The sequence below is a fragment of the Jaculus jaculus genome, chromosome 11, assembly GCF_020740685.1.
Source record: "Jaculus jaculus isolate mJacJac1 chromosome 11, mJacJac1.mat.Y.cur, whole genome shotgun sequence".
NCBI lineage: Eukaryota > Metazoa > Chordata > Mammalia > Rodentia > Dipodidae > Jaculus > Jaculus jaculus.
Window position 1 is genome coordinate 109,608,205 of NC_059112.1, and position 16,676 is coordinate 109,624,880.

A 16,676-nucleotide genomic window follows, 5' to 3' on the forward strand; every position below is an offset into this window, starting at 1 on the left:
CCCTTCTTTAGAGAAAAGGCTATTTGATTAAATGTTTTCTAAAGGTATTCAAGGACTAGGGAGATGGTTCTGTGGGTAAGTGCTTGTGGCAGGGCTGGGAGCCTGGGGAGCGTGCGAGGCCTGAGTTTCATTCCTCAGCACTCGGCTGAGCATGGCCGTACATACTTGTGACTCCAGAGCATGGCCACTTTTGTGCATCTAGGTGTGTATGAGGGTCCTGGGGAATCAAACCCAGGCTGTCAGGCTTTGCAAGCAAGTGCCGTTAACCACTGAGACATTTCCCATCTCTCAATCCCTAAGACTGTCTTAAAAGAAACATGGAGCTAAGTGATAGAGGAAGACAGACAACATTCTCCTCTGGTCTCCGAACATGCATGCACAAAGCATATGTACACATGTGCATATGCCACATACCACACACACCCTACACATGCAGGCATCAGTCCCAGAAAAGTTACTCAAGAGCATCACTTGTAACATTTGGGAAACTGAGGCCAAAGAATCACAAATTCAAGGCCAGCCTATACATGTGAAGACTGTCGCAGAAAACAAAGCCTAAATGCCAGATACTATTTAACCTCAGCATAAAACAGAGTAGAAGAAAGGAAGCTACCAGAAAGTAAGGGTGTACGTGTATTTCTAAGTTCTGCTTGTGTGAATGGGCTTTTGTGTTGTTGAGTGCTGGGTAGTGTTTGTGGGGGAGGGCTGCATTGGAGCCTTACCTGTTTACGTAGCAATACTCCACAGACTAAAGCAGGCAGATGTCCTGGAAAAGAGACAGTGTCTGCTCAGGGTGCTCAGGAGACCTGGTGGGTTCCTGGACCTGATGAGAATAAACTCTGGGGACACTTCTAGGTGATTTGCTTTCTGTGTTTTTATTTTCCTTAATTCTGTGTGCATGTATGTGCGCTGATATATGAGTGTGGGCACACATGTCACACAGCACTGTGTGGTCAAAGATGTTGGTCCTCTCCTTCCACCTTGCTGGAACCAGGGTCACCTGTGCTCTGCCTGTATCCTTGCCTCACTGGCCTGTATGCTTCTGCTGCCTCCCACCTTGCTGTAGGAACACTGGGACTACAGACACGTATGCTGTGTGTGGCTTTATGTGGGTTCTTGGGATCCAAACTTTGGCAGCAAGCACTTTATGCATGTTTTAAAGTGAGGATGTTAGGTTGGATCTTTCTGTTAACCTTTTACCTGATACAGATCAGGGGATGCTTTCCAGAACTTGATGACAAGCTTCTGTAGAGTCATGCAAAGACTATTTAGAACTTTAAATGTTTATGGTATTTGAATGTGATTTTTGTTTTGTTTTATTGAGGTAGGGTCTCACTCTAGCCACTATGTCATCTCAGGGTGGCCTTGAACTCACCATGATCCTTCCATCTCTGCCTCCCAAGTGCTGGGATTAAAAGTGTGCACCACCACACCTAGCCCCTGATGTGATTTTTAAATTACACTTTACCACACTCTATTGTAAAATTATTTTCAAGATCAAAAATAAGATACAGGGCTGGAGAGATGGCTTAATTAAGCCTGACGGCCTGGGTTTGATTCCCCAGCACCCATGGAAAGCTATTTGCACAAAGTGGTGCATGAGGAGAGAGAGAAAAAGAGAAAAGGCGGGGCATGGTGCCTTGTATGTTTAGTCCCAGCACACTGGAGACTGAGGTAGGAGGATTGCCATGAGTTCAGAGGCCAACCTGTACTATAGTGTAAGTTGTAGATCAGCCAGGGCTAGAGTGATCAAAAAAAAAAAAAAAAAATTGCTGGAGCAATGACTCAGTGCTGTTAAGGCACTTGCCTTCAAAGCCTAGTGACCCAAGTTTAATTCCTAGGACCCACATAAAGCCCAATGCACAAAGTGGCACTTGCATGTAGAGTTCATTTGCAGTGGCTGGAGGCCCTGGCATGCCCATTCGTATTCATTCCTTTATTCTCTCCCCCCTCTTTTTTCTCAAATAAGTAAATTTTTAAAAAGAAATCAAAGCAGGGCATGGTGGTGCATGCCTTCAATCCCAACACTCGGGAGGCAGAGGTAGGAGGATTGCCATGAGTTCGAGGCCACCCTGACTACATAGTGAATTCCGGGTCAGCCTGAGCTAGAATGAGACACTACCATGAAAAACCAAAAAAAAACAAAACAAAAAAAGAAGCCAAAAATAGTTCCTTTGAAAAAAGAAGACAGGAGCTGGGTGTGGTGGCAGACGCCTTTGATCCCAGCACTCAGGAGGCAGAGGTAGGAGGATTGCCATGAGTTCAAGGCCACCCTGAGACTACAGAGTTAATTCCAAGTCACCCTGAACCAGAGTGAGACCCTACCTTGAACCCCCCCCCCCCAAAAAAAAAAGATAGGGCTGGAGGGATGGCTTAATGGTTAAGGTGTTTGCCTGCAAGGCCAAAGGACCCAGGTTCAATTCCCCAGGACCCAGGTTAGCCAGATGTTCAAGGGGTCGCATGTATCTGTAGTTTGTTTGCAGTGGCTGGAGGTACTCCCATTCTCTTTCTCCCTCTTTCTCTGTCAAATAAATATTTTTTTAAAAAAAGAAAATAATTTTTATCACTTTATAACCTAAATTATTAGATCTCCTTTTGTACATCTGCCTGTGTTCAGTTTTCTGTGTGGAAAAGTGTCAGAGCCAGGATGTCTTACTACTCAGTTTCATAGGCACATGTTCCCTGCTGTTAGGACTTGGGAGTTGTATGTCACTTTCCCATCTTGAATGTACTTGCCAGTCAGTATTTATTCTTTGTTTGTTTGTTTGATGACAGAGTCTTCCTCTGTAGCTCAGGCTGCCCTGGAGCTTGCAGTAGACTCTCTGCTTTAGCCTCAGAGTGGTGGGATTACAGGCATGACTGTTGATTGTATTGAGGACAGCAGAACAGGTAGTAGAACACATGGTGGCGAAGAGGTGGGAACAATCGGCATCGATGAATGTGGAGGAAACGCAGTACGGAGCTTTTAGGAAAACATTATTTACTGTAAATATGTTCTCATGAAGTTGTAATGCATAGCCATTTGTCTCTGACCTGAAGTGAATGCAGGATTTTCACAAGGTCCCTCTAATGAAATGGCTTTACTTACCATCCAGTTTGATCAATGAGACAGATTTGAAAGGTAGTTTTATTCTGCTCCAGCAAGATTGTAAGGTTAGAAACTGTTAAAGCAAACTTCTCAGAGTTGTATTTTCTCTCATCACCATGACCTGAGTGCAATTTTTTTAAAGCCCAGTTAATGTATTCAGAAAGCCCTACTATAGCTTTAATCTAAGGATTCTTAATGATGGTAATAAAGATGGAAAAGTGTATGGGGAAGTGTTGGGACCAAGAAGTAAAAGCCACTCTGGTCTTCATTTTAAATGGGATACCAAGCTGGGTGTGGTGGCACATGCCTTTAATCCCAGCACTGGGGAGGCAGAGGTAGGAGGATTGCAGTGTGTTCGAGGCCACCCTGAGACTGCAGATGAATTCCAGGTCAGCCTGAGCTAGAGTGAAACCCTATCTGGAAAAACCAATAAATAAATAAATGGGATACCATAGTTGTCTGATCACATACTATATAATGTCTCTTCCTGGTGTTTTCTCCATAGTCTTTAAACCTGAGGAACTACGCCAGGCCCTTATGCCAACCCTGGAAGCACTCTATCGACAGGACCCAGAGTCTTTACCTTTTCGGCAGCCTGTAGATCCTCAACTACTCGGAATCCCAGTAAGTTAATATGATTAAAGCTTTTGCTTATCCATTTTCACCTCTTAAAGTTGAGTAAAATAGCCTCCTTGCTTTGAAGATTTTTCTCCTAATGTAAAAATCTGTTGCTTGTCAATGGTTATGGATGGATCAGAAGCATGTGCTAGAGCCTCCGCACATTTGATGTGATGCACACACAGTCCCACAGTCCTTGCTTTTATTTGGAACTTTGTACAGGGCTTTATGTGAAATAATTTTTATTTAAAGTAATTGGAGAGCCTCAATTATGAAATACATATCAGTTCCCGTTTGATATGTAAAGACCATGCACGTCACACAGGATCTGTTGAGCAGTGGTCTCAGGATTGTGTTTTGTTCTTCTAAAATTTGCATTTTTGTTTCTGTGAATCTTAGAGGTATGCATTGTCTGATAAATTTGTTCACTATTTTAAGTCAGTGAATGAAAGTTCTCATTTTCAATTTTTTTCCCCACTCAAATACATATTCTAGATAATCCTTCTACTATTTGTTTTTAAACTTTGCCTTTGAAGTAATATGGTCACATTTGAACATATCAGTTGTCATAGTAGTGAGTCAAATCAGAGAACATGGGGGTTATTTTATTTTCACACACAAGTGCCTTTAACCACTGAGCCATCTTCCCCATTTTATTTATTGCTTTATTTATTTGGGGGGGGGGACGGATAGAGAATGGGTGTGCCAGGGCCTTTAACTGCTGCTTATGAACTCCAGATGTATGTGCCATCTTGTGCCTCTGGCTTATGTAGGTCCTGGGAGTAGAACCTGTGTTATTTGGCTTTATAGACATGCACCTTAACCACTAAGCCATCTCTTCAGCCTCCTATTTTTTTATTTTAATTCCACTTGGGAACAGAAGTTGCTCTGGTACTTTTGTTAAAATTTGGGAGATCTACTAGACTGAGACTATTTTGTTTTTAAGGATTATTTTGACATTGTGAAGAATCCTATGGATCTTTCTACCATCAAGCGGAAGCTGGATACAGGACAGTACCAAGAACCCTGGCAGTATGTGGATGACGTCTGGCTTATGTTCAACAATGCCTGGCTATATAATCGAAAAACATCCCGGGTCTATAAATTTTGCAGTAAACTTGCAGAGGTCTTTGAGCAAGAAATTGACCCTGTGATGCAGTCCCTTGGATATTGCTGTGGACACAAGGTACAGTCGGCCAAGAGGGTGTATTGTCCTGTGATGGGACACTCAACATTCTGACGATATGCTTGGGAGTTTATGAGTGAGTCTGGTCTATTGTAATATCATCAACATGCCTAAAGTGAGGTCATGGGCAAAGCTGGAGGAGCCCACTTCATCTGTTAGTAATTCTCAGAGGTACAGCTCCATTGTCACCCTAAGTCCAAATCTGTCTGGAAATAGCTGTGAAGCTCTTAGGAAATCATCTAGTGTATTGATAGTTGACTGCAGACTAGAACATGTCAGGTGGTAAATGGAATATAGTTTTAGTATTTTCTCCTTTGTTTTTGCAGTATGAGTTTTCCCCACAGACTCTGTGCTGCTATGGGAAGCAGCTATGTACAATTCCTCGTGATGCGGCCTACTACAGCTACCAGAATAGGTAAGCATCAAGCATGTTTCTGCACTGCAGAGCATAAAGGTGTTAGGACAAGGCATGTTCACCTGAGTTATCCCAGGTACATTGCTTTTTTTATGAAGTTCCAGTGACATGTACCATAATGTCAGTGCATCTTGGATACTCATAGGCCTGTAGTCTTGTAATTTTAAAACATACTTTCATAGTCTAGAATGCTAGCTTTAAAACCACTTGCTACACTACTTTGCACTAGGCATATTCATTCATAAGCCACAATTTTCTAAAATAAAACCCTGGGCTGGGGATGTAGCTCAGTGGCATAGCACTTACCCAAAATACAACACAGTAAGCAAGAGACGGAAATTGAGAACAACTTTGAACAGTCCTGAAATTGCTTTCTTCAAGGTACTGAAAAAATAGAACAGTGACATTTTACTCTTGTGATTACAGATGAATGCCTAGTTCTTCTAGCTTTATTGGTCTTGTAGACAGACTTTTAAATGAGTTGGTGAGCAGGGGGCTAAGGCTTCTACTTTCTTTTTTTTTTAAAATATTTATTTATTTATTCGAGAGAGACAGACACAGAGAGAAAGACAGATAGAGGGAGAGAGAGAGAATGGACGTGCCAGGGCTTCCAGCCTCTGCAAACGAACTCCAGATGCGTGCGCCCCTTGCGCATCTGGCTAACGTGGGACCTGGGGAACTGAGCCTCGAACCGGGGTCCTTAGGCTTCACAGGCAAGCGCTTAACCGCTAAGCCATCTCTCTAGCCCAAGGCTTCTATTTTCTAACAACAACATGGGAGCTGCCTTTTAAAAAATGAATTGAATTTCTTGGTGCATGCCTGTGACCCCAGTATTTGTGGAGCTAAGGCAAAAGGGTCTCGAGTGCCAGCCTGAGCTACCTAACAAGAACACTTTGTTTAAGAAAGTTGTTTCTATACCAGGAAAAAAAGTAACTGGGCATAGTGGCACACGCCTTTAATCTTAGCACCCAGAGGCTGTGACTCTACAAAGTGAGTTCCAGGTTAGCCAGTGAGTGACCTGGCACACTCAGTGGGACCTGCCTCAAAAAAGACACCCCTCCCCCCAAGAAAAAGATGTTTTGGGCTTTTGAGAGCGGTCTTTTTGGAATGTGAAGTTAATTAGCAGACTAGATTTCCTGTCTTAAATTGAAGGAGAGCAAAAGTAATACTTTTTGTTGATTTCCCCCACACAAATAAATAACTTTCATAGTTTTGGGATTTGAACATTAAATTCCTAATTAAATTCTTGGTCTTTAGGCTAAGATCAAGTGATTTTTGATTTTTTTTTTTAATTTTTTTATAAGCACACAGAAAGAAAAAGAATAAGAATGGATGTGCCAAAACCTCTTGCCACTGCAAACAAACCATATGCATGCACCTCTTGGTGCTTGTGGCTTTATATGGGTAGAGAACAAGTTAATAGTAACTATACTCTGAAGAATACTATCCTTGCTACTCTTGTTACCTAGCATAGCTTTGGTCTAGAAAGATGACCATTCTTGGGAACCTGCCTTTAGTCATTGCCCAGATTTAGGTCTTATTGACAGCAATTACAATTCAACAAGATTTGGTAGGATTCGGGCCCACTACTGCTACCTCAGAGGAGGAGCTCATTGATAGACTACAAGCAGAGGACTCTGTTTAAAGTTCCAAAACGCAACATTTTAAGCCGGGCGTGGTGGTGCACACCTTTAGTCCCAGCACTTGGGAGGCTGAGGTAGGAGGATCACCATGAGTTTGAGGCCACCTTGGGAACACAGAGTGAATTCCAGGTGAGCCTGAGCTAGAGTGAGACCCTACCTTGAAAAATCGGGGAGTGGAGGGGCTGGGGACCAAAATGCCCACTTTTATAAAGTTGTATTCTCCAACTGATCTATGTCAGAAGTTTAGCCATACCTCTGTGCTCTGTAGAATGCTGTACCTGCATTGACCAGCACTCTGGTTTTAAGAAAGCAGTGGTCTAATCTGTGGTGAATATTCTAACTGCTCATATTTTTTGTTCTCAACTTTGACTATTTATGAGCACTGTGGTAGTCTTATGAATGATTGTTTTGTCACTTATGCTGAACTTTTGGGCACTTTAAAACAGCAGGAAAATTCTACAAATCACACAAGTGAAACAATGTATAAGTTAGAGTGTGATTGCATTTTCACTTGTTTTCATACTTAAGAAATCTGGAAGTAACTGAGAAAACTGTTACAGCTTTTCCAGTAATTATTTACAGATAATCTAAGAATTATCTGAGCTATCCCAGTTGTTTGTATACTTAAAACAATCTGCATTTGAAAATTCACTCCATAAGTTAATTGACCCTTACAGCTAAATGATAAAATTACATGTGCTAACTTAGGCATCCCAGATGTTCATCCTCATTGGATTATGTGATATCTTTCTCCTTTACAGTTCTGCATTCATCCAACTTCTTCCTTCACACAGAACAGAATGTCATCTAGGCTGTTGGGGTTTAAAAGTAAATTTCTGAGCCTTTATTTCTAGAGAGAAAGAAATTTGGACTGGGTAATGATAGGAGCAGTCTGCATTGGCATGTGCTGCTCATGACCAGACTTGTTTCAACCCATTTGAGTAGAAGGATGACCCCCTCCCACCCAGTCCTGTTTCACACCATGTTAATCTCTCTGAAGGTGATGAAGTGATGTTGTGGACCCTGCCCTCCCACCTTTTTAATGAACAGGCTAGATTATCTGTAATTTTTCTAGTGGTGCTTTGAGACAGACAGTAGAGTCTGTCTCTCCAGTGTTTTGGCCCTGAGATTCAGGGGTGGGAGTTGATCATACACACATTTAAGTCTCCTCAGCCGCCCAGGGTCTGCCTTTTAATCCTCAGTGCTTCATTCTGTTATTTTCTGCTGTGTTGGACATTGGGGTCCTGAATCTACGTCCTGAATGTTACTAGGCTGAGACTCCTTACTTGAATAAAATCAAAGAACTCAACTGGGATTTTAAAGTCATTTAACTACCTTAAGATTATAGTGATTTTATTTCAAACTGCATCTAGCAGTTATTGCTGGCCGACAGCACTGCATTTGCTTGGATAATGAATGAATGGGTCACTATTCTGAGCTTTATTTTTAAAGGGGAAATACTTAGCTTTGAGGGAATGTATACTTTGTATGTTGTTTTGGTTGCCACTGAGTTGGTTTATACTTTTTATACTTTAATTATTTTTTGCAAGTGATGATAATGTCTTCCTTACCTGGAGACGTTTCTTAAAAGGCTCCGTAACCAGGACATCGCATATACTTTGAAAACAGTGCCAATCTGCCTGTTCCTAGGTTTCTAATTTTGTCCTGTCCAGACCCTTTGTTGTTGTTGTTGTTTGTTTTTTGTTTTTCGAGGAAGGGTCTCACTCGAGCCCAGGCTGACCTGGAATTTACTATGGAGTCTCAGAGTAGCCTCAAACTCACGGTGATCCTCCTACCTCTGCCTCCTCAGTGCTGGGATTAAAGGTGTGCACCATCATGCCCGGCTCAGACCCTGTTATTAATATGATCATTATTCCCAGTGAACCTGTCCTGTTCCTGAATTGAATGTGAGAAATTGGATAACCTGGAGATACTGTGAATGCTCTGAAGTTTAATGTTTTTAATTGGCTTTGTGTATTGGTGAAACCTGTAGACAAAATGCTCAATATGTTAATTAAAAGTGAAACTGGACATATGGGTCCATTCGTGGTCGTCACCCTTTCTGTAGCTGAATGAGGGAGGGAAGGCGCGGGTGAGTGATGAGTGAGCTAGTGAGGTCACAGCACTGCGCCTCACTCTGCACCAGGGGTTCAGCTTGATACTTGAGCGTCTCGTCACAGTGTCCCTAACACTAATCCTCCTCAGCATCTTGTAGATGTAGTTTTGAGCACTAAACTTGCATTTTTATTGTGCTGCCATTGCTATTTTATGCTCCTTTTTGCTTGTGTAATTCTTCTCCATTCAGCTTGTTTATTTTGCCAGTATTCCTGTGTGCTCATCTTGTTTTATGCAGAAACTGCCTGCTTTTTTGTTGAATTCTCGTTCATGTCCTTTCCAAACATTTAATAGTTTTCATTTTAATTGTTTTACTTGGTAGCATGAGCCCAGGCTCTATATTATTAGCACACAATTGGGGTGATAGTTAATTTTTCAAATGCAGATTGTGCTATTTAAAGATTAACTCAATTTGCTTCACTTGGGTTGTCACCAAGTCAGAACCGTCATTTGCCAATATCGCAACATTGATGAATGATTGGTCCCAGTACCAAAAGTCAAATCAAAGCTAAGAACGGAATTTTAAAACTCTTTGAAATTGCTTATGGATTTGCATATATTGTATTGTTCATACAATATATCACAGTTTTTATTTATACCTTCTAGTTCATAAATGGCTGGAAAGTCTTTGACCCTGACTGCATTTCTGTTAAGTGTTTGTCTAGAGTATGGATTTGGTTTCATTCGTATTGTAACACAACCAGAAGTCAGTGAAGAAAACTAACAAAATTATAACCAGTTTTGGGTACTCAACATAATAACATATGAAAAGATCTGGCTTAATACTGAAAATAAAACCTCTGATTGCTATAAAGCATAAATTCTCCATTTTGAAAAATAAGGCTATTTTAGTTTAACTTGCTTCTTAAAGACATTGTCAGACTGTTGTTCAAAGTAAAGTTTTCTCAAACCCAGGTGCAATATTTGATTCTATCACAAAATTTAGATTCCTAATTTAGGCTCCATGCAGTCCTTGAAGGCATTTGCACCTTGGAGCCAGACCACACCTGTCTCTGTTAGTGATGACGGCCTTTGACATGTGCAATGAGACCGAATGCTAATCAATGCTTTGCCTTGGCTTTCTGCTCTGTGTTGTCTGGTGTTTGCGTCTCACCTGTGTCTGTGCTATTTGTTCCCTTCCCTGTTCTCTAACCCTGCCCTTCCCTACCTGCCCCGCTCCTTCCATTGTCCTCACTGACCCATCAATCAACCAACAACGCCCCCCTCGTCGTGGTGCTCTGCCCTGCTCTGATTGGTGGCTTCGTTGCTTGGGTGGCTGTGTGTTGTGATGGACCAGTTCACCCAAGTATGGCCTTCTTGCTGACAGGTATCATTTCTGTGAGAAGTGTTTCACAGAGATCCAGGGCGAGAATGTGACCCTGGGTGACGACCCTTCCCAACCCCAGACGTAAGTACCATCTTTCCATATTTTCCACATGTCCATGACTAAAGGGGAAGCTAGAACATGCCATTTTGACTTTTGGACAGTTTGTGTTTTCTTCCTTAACATGTTAACTATGCCCATATGTAATGTAAATGTGCACGTGTGGGTATAGATATTTATACCTAAAGATGCAGGGGTAGCCAAAGAGCAATGGCACTTCTCCATCCTTCCCTTCCTCCTCTTAAAAAAAAAGTTTTAAAAAATATTTATTTGGGGGGGGGGAGAATATGGACATGCCAGGGCCGTCAGCCACTGCAAACAAACTCCAGACACATGTGCTACCTTGTGCATATGGCTTATGTGGGTGCTGGAGAATTGAACCTGGGTCCTTAGGCTTCACAGGCAAAGTGCCTTAACCAATCAGCCATCTCTCCAGCCTCTCTCCCCCACTTTTAAATTACCTTCTTCTTATAGTCATCAACTTCCAGTTAGTGAAATTGTAACTTTTCAATTATACCTGAGAACCAGATAGCCTTATTCACAAAAACGTCAGTGCAAAAAGTGAGTTTGGTGTGCAGACCCTGTTTTTCACACTAGAGTATATATTCCACTTAAATCTCCACCCTTTAGGATGTTGGGCTAATGCAGGTTAGTGAGATTCCAAGTTTTCATCCCCGTTTTCTAGTGTCAAGTAATAACATCTCTTTCTGATGGCTTGGCTCTTGCTAGTTACCACCAGCGTGGGACAGGAGTAGATTTGTTCGTTCATCCCTGCCCACTGTAAATCATTTCTTCCCCAGTGCAAACCCCACTCCTCTTATATTATGATTGAAATACATAAAAGCTTGCTGGCCACATCAGTCCCCAGCCTGCCAGTGGTGGTGGCTCTTTCTCCAGACCCACTTCCCTGGTATTCCATGCTTCTAATCATGTTGGAAGTATGGCCACAGGGTGGTTTTGTCTAGGCTGGAAGGTTCTGCCCCAGAAGTGGCTTCACTTCCCTTGTCCCTCTCCCCCCCCCCCCCCCGCAGTCAGGGTCTCACTCTAGCTCAGGCTGACCTGGAATTCACTATGTATCTCAGGGTGGCCTCGAACTCACGGCGATCCTCCTACCTCTGCCTCCCGAGTGCTGGGATTAAAGATGTGCAGCACCACGCACGGCCTCCGTTGTCTTCTTAACTCTTTGATCTGTTGGGTGGTTAGTTGGATCATAGGAGGAAGGGTGGGGAAAGAGTAATCATAAGGTACTAAGGAAGGGTTAGATGTGACTGAGAAGCTGTGGGTACCTACTCTTGCACCACAGATGACTGTAGTTAGGAGCTATATACTGTATGTTTCACATAGGTAGAAGGATTTGGAAAGTTTTCACCACAAAGAAATAACGAATGAGGTAAATATACTTAATCTGGTTTAAGCATTATGCAGTGTATATATGTGTCAAACATTACATGATACCACATTAGTATGTACAACTTATGTTTTTGCATATTGCTTACAATTAAAAACCAAAGAAAAGCTGGGCATGGTGGCACACGCCTTTAATCCCAGCACTCAGGAGGCAGAGGTAGGAGGATTGCTGTGAGTTCGAGGCTACCCTGAGACTCCTTAGTGAATTTCCAGGTCAGCCTGGGCTACAGTGAGACCCTACCTGAAAAAAACAAACAAAAAAAGAAAGAAAGAATAGTAATTCACAAATACACTAATCAAAACTCAAATGCTCTATCCCTTTCAAAGTTGGAGGCTCTCCTAGCCTCATCGCGTTGAACAGATGTCATTCAAATCTTACAGTAAAGCTGGTCATAGATGGGAAGAAATATTCCAAGAAAGAAAATTAGTGAGAAATAGTGGTGGTGCAATAAATGAATATATGTGAACCTAGAGGAGTGCCTTCTGTGGGATGAATTCCCTACTCATTCCATCGTTTGTAATACTCAAGCTTCCAGTTGATTATCATTTGTTAATTGAAGAACTTGTTACAAAATATTTGAGATAGTTCTTTTTATTTAACAGGCAAATTTAAGTTGATTATGATTTTTCTTTTGTTTTTAAACAAGGACAATTTCTAAGGATCAGTTTGAAAAGAAGAAAAATGATACCTTAGACCCTGAACCGTGAGTATATAGCCCTTTCTCTTCTTTTTTAAACTTTCAGTTTTGGTTTCAGATCAGGGAAAGTTACTCCTTGTGATTAGATTGTGGAAGAAAATATTTTAAATGTTTGGGGCTTTTTTTGAGGTAGTGTCTCAGTTTAGCCTAGGCTGACCTGGAATTTACTATGCAGTCTCAGAATGGCCTTGAACTCATGGTGATCCTCCTACCTCTGCCTTCCAAGTGCTAGGATTCAAGGTGTATGCCACCACACCTGGCCAAAAAAAAAAAAAAAGTGTCTTCGCAGAGTTATGTTGTAGATTGCAGACCTGTCTCTGTAGCTTGTTTTACAAGTGCTGTGTCTTAGTGGTAAAATTAAATGGATGTTTTGATTCAAACATTACCTGTTTGTTAGAGGCACTTGGATGCTGTTCCTAATTCTCAACATTCTTTTTCATATTATATCATCCCACTAGTGGTTTTTTAGTTCCTTTACTTTTTGGTTTTTCAAGGTAAGGTTTCACTTTAGTTCAGGCTGACCTGGAATTCACTATGCATTCTCCTACTACCTCTGTTTGGATTAAAGGTGTGCACCACCATGCCCAGTTCAGTTTATTTACAATTTATATTCACTTTCTTTCAGTAAATTCACATAGTGGATAACTAAAGGGATCCATTTAGCTGTCTGTAGTCTCATAGTACACAGCAGGGGGTGAGGTATGCGTGCTCCTTAGGGCCCTTTCTTGGGCAGAGTAGCATCACCATCACTGTGCCTAGCATTCGCCTAGAATAAAAGAATGAAAGTACATTATTCAGTGGCACCACAGGTTATTGGAACAATTGGTTGAGCAATCCTGAAGGTGATATCTGTCCGTCCCCATCCCTCCCCCCCAAATACACTTACTGAAAGACTATTCATACTGTTTGACATTTATGGGAGGTTTTGCAGAACAGCATTAGTTCTAGTGTAGAAAGAGCACGTGGGGCAGTGTGTGTGGCACACCCCTGCACTCCAGACCGCAAGTTACTGGGGCAGGATGGCTAGTTCAGGACCAGTCTGAGCTACATAGCGAGATGCTATTTCTAAAAATATTTTTAAAAATAAAAAGCAAGACCACATGGCCATAGAAAGTGAGTTGGCAGATGATTTTCATTTCTCATAGGAGCACTAGGAGACTTTAGTTGTAACTCAATCAGGAAGTCAAGGCCTAGAGTGCAGCAGGAGATGTTGGAGGTGGCAGAGGCTGTATTAGGGTTGAGGGGGGGGTTAGTGAAGAACGGTGTGGAGATGCTCCCTGTCCCTGACTTGTGAGGGAAGACTGGAAAATAAGTTACTTCCTTCTCAGCGTGGGGACCAAGCTCAGCTATGGAGATTGCAAGTTGGTGGTTGTGATGTTGAAGTGGAAGGAAGGCTTCTAAAGGCCTTCATGGGGAGTACAGGGCTGCTTTTCTCTTTCCTTGGGTGGGTGTCAGGTCTAGCCAACAGTCAAGTTATGTTGCTTCTGTTTCACATGGTGTTGTATGTGTGTTCTTTTCTCCTGCCAGAGACTGGGTAAAAAGGTGTTGGGTGGGACTGCGTAGAGCTGTATGGAGAATGGTACCAGGAACAGGAATGGGCCAACTTATTGCAGCACCAGCGTGTACTTAAATGGAGTCTGCCCGCTTACTGATGCCTTCCACCCTCTGTCACCACCGTGGAGTGGAGGGGCTGCTTTCAACTGGCTTCTTGCCTACATGTATACTTAAAAAGAAAAGAAAAAAACCTTAAAATCAACAGCAAGTGTTTAAAACACTGAAAATTGTGTTCTGTATTTCCCAAGTCAGGTTAGATGTGAGTAAATGACAAAGAGAAAGCATGGTTCTTGAAAATGCTTACTAATATCAGAAGTATGGGCCTCTGAACTATTACCGTGGTGAGTGATTATTTATTAGAGGAAGGGAGAAGGCAGGAAGAGCAGGTGGCCGAGGCATCTCGCTCCTGGTGCACACGCCACACTCTGCGCCTGACTTGACGCGGGCCCTGGGAACTGAGCCTGAGCAAGCAGGCTTTGCAAGCAAGTGCCCTTAACCAACTGAGCCCTCTCTCCAGCTCTACTCATTGTTTTAAATAAAGTTTCATTTCTGGAGATATGCATAATGGTACAGGCTGTAATTCCAGCACTCAGGAGAGACTGGGACAAGAGGATCATGAATGTGAGGCCAAGGGAGAGAAAGTGCACTTTTTTCTAGAGAAAATAACTAATACAGACAAATGTCTAAACTACATCTGGAGTGTAATTCAAGTGAACCAAAGAACAAGGCGGGTCACACTCTGGCTCCTGCCCAAGACTGTATGTATGGTTAGTGGCTCCCTGTGCATAAGCATTGTTTTCTTATCCTAGTTTCGTTGATTGCAAGGAGTGTGGGCGGAAGATGCACCAGATTTGTGTTCTGCACTATGACATCATCTGGCCTTCGGGGTGAGTGTCCCTGTGACCTTAGGGAAGGGGAGAACAGCTCTACACAGAGTTGTGTGAACTGGGGCTGTGGTGCTATGGTCCTTGTTCTCACCAAAAACTTAGCAATTAAGGGAGTAGAATTTGGTTCTACATTTGCATCTGTGTTTGCCTGTTTTAGGAACTGTAGAATTGAGGCTGCCTGCCTCTTCACTCTTTCACAATGATGTGACTTAAAATTGCAGCAACCTATTTTAATACTGCCTTTCACTGGTTTTGGCATCTTACACTGTTGAATATAATTTGATCACACCCATTATTTGTTTCACAGTTTTGTGTGTGACAACTGCTTGAAGAAAACTGGCAGACCTCGGAAAGAAAACAAGTTCAGTGCTAAGAGTAAGTTTCCTAAAGATTTCTCTTTCTTGGACTGAAATTTTCAAACTTGGATAGATGCTTGTCTCTTTTGGTGCCTCTCAACCTATGGCTTCAGAACTAAATTGTCAAAGGTTTTTGTGTGAAATTTTCTTAATATTTTATCTTTATTTACTTACTCATTTGACAGAGAAAGAGGGAGGAAGAGAGAGAGAATGGGCATGCCATGGCCTCCAGCCACTACAAAGGCACTCCAGATGCATGCGCCCCCTTGTGCATCTGGCTAACATGGGTCCTGGGGAATTGAACCTGGGTCCTTTGGCTTTGCAGGCAAACGCCTTAACTGCTAAGCCTTCCCTCCAGCCCTGGTTATACTTGTATTTTCATTACTTGAATCATTGGGTTGATCCTTTCACAAAGGATCAAAAGGATCAAAAGTTTAGAAACCTTAGTAAATGAATATGGTAAATTCTCACAGAATTCATCAGAAATGCCTCTGCAGTAGCTCAAAACTAAGACACCTCACACAGATGAAATGCTGAGGCCAGGCCCTGGGAAAGCTTTGTGTAGGTCTGAACTGGAAGTCACCTCAAGGGATCAAAGCTTGCTGGTAGCCTCCCAAGTGCTAGGATTAAAGGCGTGCGCCACCACCCCCAGCACATTTTTCCCTTAATTTTTTTCCCCTAATTTTTCCCCCTAACTTTTAAAGTGTGCATGTGCACATGTAGTACACACATGTGCTAGGGTTTCTTGTGAGTGCCTTTAACCAGTGAGCCCATCTCCCCAGTCCAGGGTCTTTTGCCATTGCAAATGAATGCCTGTTGCCTTTCTGTGGGGGATTGAGGGGTTGAACCTTGGTCAGCAGGCTTTGCAAATGAGCGTCTTTAGCTCCTGAATCTTTTCCTCAGCACCTAAACCACTTTTATTGATGTATAACTTCTACATCCCCAGAAGTACCACCATTTGCATGGTGTACTTACTGCAGAAAAGTGAAATTTTAGGTTACTTTAAAATTTACATGTACTTCTTGACTTTACTAAGGAATCGTCCAAGATCCCAAATATATTTACTTTTCTACATTTCTCAGTAGTTGTAGAACACATTAAAAGGTCAGGGAGTATGATGCTATTGAGTTGGTAGAGTGCTTGCTTAGCATGTAAGGTTTGATCCCTATCACCTCATTAATCAAGTGTGGCAGTGCATGCGTGCCTGGACCCCGACCTCAGGAGGTAGAGGCAGGAGGAGCAGAAGTTCCAGGCCTGCCTGAAACCCTGCCTGTAAGTAAAGAGATAATGTCAGTAAAGAGAAAACTTTAAAATTCCAACATCTT

At 42.3% G+C, this 16,676-nt stretch overlaps 1 protein-coding gene across 4 annotated transcripts in view; it reads left to right on the forward strand.

The window, feature by feature from the left end:
* LOC101610963 (CREB binding protein) overlaps positions 1–16,676 on the forward strand; it is a 153,955-nt gene that overhangs the window by 123,412 nt on the left and 13,867 nt on the right. For 2 of the 4 annotated variants that reach the window (XM_045130127.1, XM_045130128.1), the window contains 7 exons: positions 3,594–3,712; positions 4,653–4,892; positions 5,219–5,307; positions 10,363–10,473; positions 12,504–12,560; positions 14,918–14,995; positions 15,303–15,370. In XM_045130127.1, the coding sequence (XP_044986062.1) occupies positions 3,594–3,712; positions 4,653–4,892; positions 5,219–5,307; positions 10,363–10,473; positions 12,504–12,560; positions 14,918–14,995; positions 15,303–15,370 (762 nt within the window). The remainder of the gene's footprint in view (positions 1–3,593; positions 3,713–4,652; positions 4,893–5,218; positions 5,308–10,362; positions 10,474–12,503; positions 12,561–14,917; positions 14,996–15,302; positions 15,371–16,676) is intronic. The other 2 variants (XM_004652216.3, XM_004652217.3) reach the window with 1 other exon arrangement.